Source organism: Prinia subflava, chromosome 1 (assembly GCF_021018805.1).
Source record: "Prinia subflava isolate CZ2003 ecotype Zambia chromosome 1, Cam_Psub_1.2, whole genome shotgun sequence".
NCBI classification, from domain to species: Eukaryota; Metazoa; Chordata; class Aves; order Passeriformes; family Cisticolidae; genus Prinia; species Prinia subflava.
In genome coordinates, this window is record NC_086247.1 from 100,411,459 (window position 1) to 100,418,590 (window position 7,132).

General features: G+C 39.0%; 1 protein-coding gene across 5 annotated transcripts in view; it reads left to right on the forward strand.

Annotated features, from left to right (window-relative positions):
• Positions 1 to 3,540, forward strand: part of SUGCT (succinyl-CoA:glutarate-CoA transferase) — a 327,347-nt gene extending 323,807 nt beyond the window's left edge. For 3 of the 5 annotated variants that reach the window (XM_063405257.1, XM_063405316.1, XM_063405267.1), the window contains one exon: positions 3,205 to 3,540. In XM_063405257.1, the coding sequence (XP_063261327.1) occupies positions 3,205 to 3,368 (164 nt within the window). In that variant the 3' untranslated portion in view covers positions 3,369 to 3,540. The remainder of the gene's footprint in view (positions 1 to 3,204) is intronic. The other 2 variants (XM_063405287.1, XM_063405307.1) reach the window with 1 other exon arrangement.
• The last annotated feature ends 3,592 nt before the right edge of the window (positions 3,541 to 7,132 follow it).

Here is a 7,132-nt window from a genome sequence, read left to right on the forward strand (position 1 = left end):
ATATTGCCCCACTGGTAAGATTGGGGGCACATGGGAGATTGGGAGGAGACACGACCAGGACAGGTGACCACAACTGGCCAAAGTGACATTCCAGATTGTATGACATCAAGCTCAGTATATAAAGTGGGATGAAGAAGGATGAAGGTGGGGAACTTTTGGAGCATTGGCATTTGTCTTCCCAACTCACTCTTACACAGCCCTGCTCCCCTGGAGGTGGCTAAACACCTGTCTGCCCATAGGAAGTAGAGAATTCCTGTTGTTTGTGTGCAAGGCTTTTATTTTCTCTATTAAACTGTCTTTATCTCAACTGTGAGTTTTCTACCTTTACCTATTCTGATAGTGTCTCTGTTCCCACTGGTGGGGGAATGAGCAAGTGGCTGTGTGGGGCTTGGCTGCTGGCTGGAGTTAAACCATGACAGAGGGTCATCTCACCTGACTTGATGTCTGGATGGTAAAGCTCCCTATCTATGGCATGTCTACCCTTTCCTTTATGGAGAAACTGGTGATCACAATTCATCTGGCCAGGTTTACTCATTTCCCAGTGTTTTAGAAGATACTGTAAGTGTGTACTTTCATCTTCTGTGTCTCCAAAGAGTGTCTAAGGAGCTAAACTTCTGTATCGAGATTATTGATATGTAAATTTAGATGGGATGTGTCTCACCTCCAGCTCTTTTCCTGGTGAAAAGACAAGAGATCACTGTCTTGGTTTGAAAGACAGCTATCTGCTAGGAAGGAGGCAGGACCTCCCTAGAGACGGAGAATTTGAATCCCCTCTCTCCAAATTATTCTAATTTAAAAAATTAAAGGAGCTTTCAGACAGAGGTATGGGGATAGGAATAACAGTTCTTTACTAGTATATATGACAAACCAACAAACAAACAACAACTACAGCATTAATAATAAACAGAACCAGGAACCTTGAGGGTTTTCTTTCACAAAAAAGCCCAGAGCAGTTTGATCTCGGCGCCCCTACAGGACTTCAGGAGGCCAAGCTGGAAGGGTGGAAAGTCCCAGACCGGTGGATGAGATGAGGAGCTCTGCGCTGGCAGCTGGAGCAGCAGGGGTGTCCCGGCAGGGCTGGGCAGTGCAGGGCTACAGAGTAGCAGGGGAACCTCAAAGCTCCAAAGAAGCAGCGGCAGTGGGGGGAGGCTGGAGAAAGCGAGCTCAGGATTCCTGGGTACATGAGCAGATGACGATAGATTTCCCAGGATGAGACAGAGGCAGAGTGATGGCCCCAAACCCTTCCTGCAATGGCGGGCAGCTTGACCGTCCTCTCCGAGGCTGAGAGCAAGCAAGAGTGAGTTCCCCTCCCCCAGCTCTGTCTTCTTGCCTTTCCCAAACCTCGTCATCTCTCCCCTCTGAGGGACACTCCCAGGGACTCATAAACAATAGGTGTAGCCTTGTGCTGCCATGTCCCTCAAGTACTCCCTTCTGTTCTGACTAAGTAGCCATCAAGGCCTCTTGGAAACTTATGGGAAAAAAATTCTGTAAGTGAAAAAAACCCCAAATCTAACCCCCAACAGATCACACACACTATTTTTTTTTAAGAGGTACATGCTGGCTGTTACTCATCTGCTAAGTATTTTCATTGCAATTATTTTTTCCAGTATTGAATGGAACTTGAAGTTAAACTATTTGGTCTGCAATTCCCCAATTCCAACTGCTTTCCTTTGTAAACTCAGAAACCATACATGGAATCCTGGAATCATCTGGGTTGGAAAAGACCTTTAAGATCATCAAGTCCAACCATTACTTCTTGGAGGAGCATACTTGTCAGAAATGTTCCAAATCAGCTTGAAAAATAAAAAGTTTTTCTAGGCACCTTTTGTCTTATTTTGTCTTTCCTGGAGGTAGATACTTTACTATATTAAGCAGTTGATTACAGTCTATGAAAACTAGCAAAAAATAATAACATATCATGTTTTGATGTCCTGACTGACCTTTATCAGCATCTTACCTCAAATATGTACTAACTTCTTGCAGTAAATTTATCAGTTCATGCTGTGGTTCATTTCCCTTTCTGGTCAATATTCTGTTTCTTTAGACATAAAACAAACACTGTTCTGGCTTTTGAAATGCTCTTTGTATTTCTTTGCATTCTGAAGTAAAGCTGTAGTTTCACAGACAAAGATATAATGAAATATAACCTTTTTGTAAATTCTTTTAATTATGTAATAGAAGCCTTTACTAGTAACAGAGGAATCCTTTTGCCAATAGTATCAAAGGTTTTTCAGTTTTGTATTAAAGAAGAGTTTTCAATTAGCAGTTAAGGAAAATATTTTCCTCTCTTTATCCATGAGGTGGGTAATTTTTCTATGCATGTGCTGAGCACATACCTCACTTCTGATCCCAGCGTAACTCCCTGGCTCATTCTCCTTTCTGAGTCTGGTAGTAAGGGTATAGCTACTTGTCTGCAGGAAACTACACCGAAATCAGTTCACTACAGAGCATCACTAAAACAGGGGATCTGACTTCCTGCAATAGAAGGAAGTCTTCATATCATTGCCAGCTTCCAGATTTTCACTTTTGAAATTATTCCTGGCAGAGCAAATAATTCATTGTTGATTTTCTTATGGGTGCTGCTACTTGTATTTTTGATAAAAAATGTAAACCAAGCTCAGAAATACCATGTTAATGCATGCTGTCAGTTCTGTGTCACTGCTGGATAATGGAGCACACTACAGAGATACCTGAGCTGCTGATAACTGGAGATGGTGCTACCCATTGTCTGTGCACTGCTCTGGCATCAGTAAAAGTGTGTTAACAAAACATTTCATTGTGTCTTTATGCTTGTGCTACCTCACGTTGTAGAAATGTGGGAATTTCTGCATCACATCCTGAGTGGGCTGGGCATTGCTGTTCAGGTAGCAGAGAGTGGAAGACTGGTGACATAATATGACTCAAAGCACCCTGATATACATATCACTGGAAAAAAAGGGAAAACTTTCTTAACATTGGGTGACTATCCAGCAATTCTGCATTTCAGTGAACTGTTTAAAACTTGCATATTGGTATATTATTGCAAACTGGAATATTTTTTTAGTCTGTAATTTCAGAATGAAACATTTCTATAATAAGGACTGCGATTAGAACCAGTGTGAAAATGAAGTACTTTCCTTTAAACTAACATAAGAAATTCAATATAAATATGAGTAGTAACTCTGGAAAATAATTTCCCTCCTATTTATTTTGGGTTTTTTTCAGGACCAGGTGTCAGATACAGTGAATTTGCTGTGTCACATCCAAAACCCCCTCCACTTGTTGGACAACACACAGTGGAGATACTGAAGAGCATGCTGGGGTATGAGGATGATGTTATAGAAGAGCTGCTTCGCACTGGTGCTGTGGCTCAGCATGAGGTCAGATAAGGAACATTAGCTACATTCCTTCACACTGAGTTCACATTACTTTGTCCTCCCTTTGCTCCCTTCAGTTTCCCTAATGGGACTCAAAGAGAAGACATAATTTAATTCCTAATTTTCTTCCACGTGTGTTTGTATGATTTTAACACTGATGTATCAAATAAACAATCTCATGCTGTCTGAGTGAAAGATTTACTTGGGGGGTTGGGAATAAATGTAATTATACAGTCCTGTGTGACTACTCATTCTCTGTACTTCACATGGAAAATGGAGTCCTTATCATAATTATAGTAATTGCCTAAGCATTTGTCCCCAGAAAGACATGATGTTAGTGAAAAGAAGCAGAACCGTCAAAATCTGTATACTAGACTCTTCACTCACAGAAAGCTGCTTTGTATTTTAATAGAAAGTAATTTATTTACAAATTGGTAGTTGATCTGATTGATTTTGAACCATGCTCAAAACTTTTATCCATCCTCAAAACTTTGTTTGTCTATTTTAGGTCAACAGTAACCATTGCAAAATTTACCTATTTTTTCTGGAATTCCAAATTACTAATATGCCTTTATATTACATTGCATAGTCATGACAATCTCAACATGTTAGCAGAAAGAAGCTGAAGTTGGCACAGTTCTTCAGTTATCAAAAATACCTGTTCCAAGATCAGTTGAGAGACAAACTGTGGCTGAATAGCCTTCTGTAATTTTATTCAGAAAGGGTACTCTTCATTAAACACTGGTTCACAGAAAACCACATGCTGAATGTTGAATACCAAAACTTGCCAGATGGCTCACTCTGGTTCTGTGAGTAGGTACTGATCCCTATCTCTGACTCTAGTTACCATCCAAACCACCTTCATTAGGGAGAAAGCACAGGTTGAAATCTGTACCAAACTGCTGGCTCAGTCCAACCCCCATGATTAAAACAGGGTGAGAGTTGACAGATCTTCCTCAAATTTTGTAATACCGTATCCTTCAGTAGGATTGCTCTTGAGAGTAAGGCACCATGCAGTAGCAGAAGTTGAAGAATTCGATCCATGAAAAACAGTAAGGAAAAGATTGGAGAGCCATTTCTTCTCTATAAACCAATTTGACAGTTCCTCACTCACAGAAGACATCCCAGGCTCCTGTGTGACAGTATATAATTTACGCTAGAGTAAACTCAGGGTATGGGAAGGGTTTAACCTTTGTTGTGTGCACACTAGGAGTGAGGCAAAGCCTTTCTATTCCTAGAACTGAATAAAACTAAAATCATCACTCAACACACAATATCCATGTTTCTCTCAAAGTATCAGAAACAGGCCTGGCATTATAACTAGCTTGTCACTTTGTTTCCACTCTAACAAACAAGATCCTCTACTACATTTGAACTTCACAACTCTGCATTACCTTCTGGGGGAAGAAAAGAGATTATTACACAATCAAATTGCAGTGGAACCCCACTGTGGTTGCTCATTTTTGAAGCCCAGTGTTTTTGTTCATTTTTTCACTTGTTTTCTCTGTTTTTTTGCGTTCTTCTAAATTTTTTTCTGCACTGCATTCCTGGCACCAAACATCATACTGCATCCATGTGCAAAAGACATCATGAGATCCTGGAAGAGTAACTTCTAAAATAAATACAGAAATAAGTCTGAACTGAGAATTGGGACACCGTAGGGGAAGAACTGAAACTGAATTGGAAGAGGTTTTGATATAGTCCACCTTCCTTTTAATCTAAGGGTAACATCCCCTTTTTAATGAGAAAAGCAGAAATTTGAATTCTGCTTCACATAAAATGGATAATCTGATATTGAACTAAACTTTGTTTACTAATGAAAAACACTGTCAGATAACAATCAGAAATAAATTTTCTGTGTTTACTTTCCAAAGGGTTCTTTTCTCCACATTTCTAAGAATCACATGCACAACATATAGTAAAATATTGCTAAGTTTTGTTAAAGGATTTCTTTAAAAATCAGGGTTTTTTCCTGTGCTTTTCCAAGCAACGGAAATAGCTAATCACCACATCCTTAGCTACAGCAAATTGGCAGAGCTGCTTTAACTTTAACATAGTAATGCTGGTTTAAATAAGCTGAATATTGGGCTTTAAACTCCATAAAGTATTTTGTGCAGAGTTCACACGCAAACAGTGTTTCCCTTTTTTTTTTCATTAGTGTTTTTCCTTTGCAGTTTGCTGCATTGACAAATGCCTAAAGGGATAATCGGAGATGTTATTTTGTCTCACCTCCAGTAGTTACTGCAACAGGAGAAATCCAGATACCATTTCTCAGTGTTTAAGTCAAACACTCACACACAGACTGATGCATACTCTTTAAGTCAGAAATAAATATAAGCCTTTAAATAGGTGGGTGTCTGGAAGCTAAAAAGTCCTTTAGCTTCCAACACCCGATCATAAAGTTTTACCCTTTCATAAGGATTTGGTTTTGGATGATTTGGAAGACATTTAAATAATTACCATGATAATATCTGAGCTTTTAAAAGGGTATTTCCTTTAAAAATGAAGGCAGAAAAAAATTTTAAAAAATTACTGCACTCTTCCCAAGAATCTTCATGAATAAATGTCTCTAGAGCTCCGTTGCACTTTGACAATATTATAATTTCAAAATGGTTTTCTCATATACCTTAAAACTTGGAATCAGCTATCACATGGGATTCTGGAACTCATAAATGGAGATCCCTCCACTTTCAAGGAAGATATGTAATTTGTGATAACTATACACAGCTGCCTCTGACAATGAACATTTGCTTTTCTCCACTTAAACTGGAAAAGAATCTTCTGATGCTACCATGATGTGAGAGTGTGTGTGGTATTTGCTTTAATTTGACTTGATTCATGCATCACTGTATTAAAAAAATGGAAAAAAAGGCCTTCCAAAACAAAAGAGTGATACAGGGTACACCTGTTGTCTAGTTACAAACTGAATCCACTTATAGGTGTTCGCCAGGAAGCTTTAGCTATCATTGGAAAAGGAGATTTCCATTTTGGCATCTGTTCTTGATGCCATGGTCCATGCCCACTTTGGCTTCGTTCTCTGCATTGGGGGATCCCATTGTTCTTGTATTATCTTCACTATAAAAAATGTTTCCTCAGCCGTCCTCATAAAACTGTCTTCCTTTCTTTTCCATGCAAGCTAGTAAAGCTCTAGACCACGTACAAATCACCCAGAAGACTGCAAAACTGGTCAGGCAGACTCAGGAGGATTTTGCATAGCTTGAGGATCTCACTGAGGGATATTTTAATGCACCAAAACAAACTTCCAATCAAATAATAGTCAAATGGACAGTAATAGATTTTTCTTGCTTCTGCATGGATCTTGTTCCAGGTAACTCCTCCCCAGAACCTTCCCGTGCACTTGGGAAGTCCTTGCATGCTTGTCTGCAATAGGTGCCCTGGAACTGACATACAAAAGTAGGGGGTTATTGATTACTGACCAGAAGGAACAATCTGATAACTATCAGAAGCTCACTAGCCTCAGCAGTGATCCAGCTAATGTGCAAAGGCCTGTGAAGCCATATTGATATGAAGAATGGTCTGTTAAAGAGGATCACTTAATTGTGATGAAGGGAAATGCTCTTTTTCTTCTCAGGTCTATAAAATCAAAATAAAAATGTTATCTTGTAATTTTTATATCTTTTATTATTAAAAAAAAACAAAGCAGAGAAAGGGAGAATATCCCTATCCTTGACTTACATACAAAATATGAAAATCCTTTTTTTTAAGTTCATTGAAATAGACTGATGTCTGATGATATTAATCAGAGTTTTGATCCT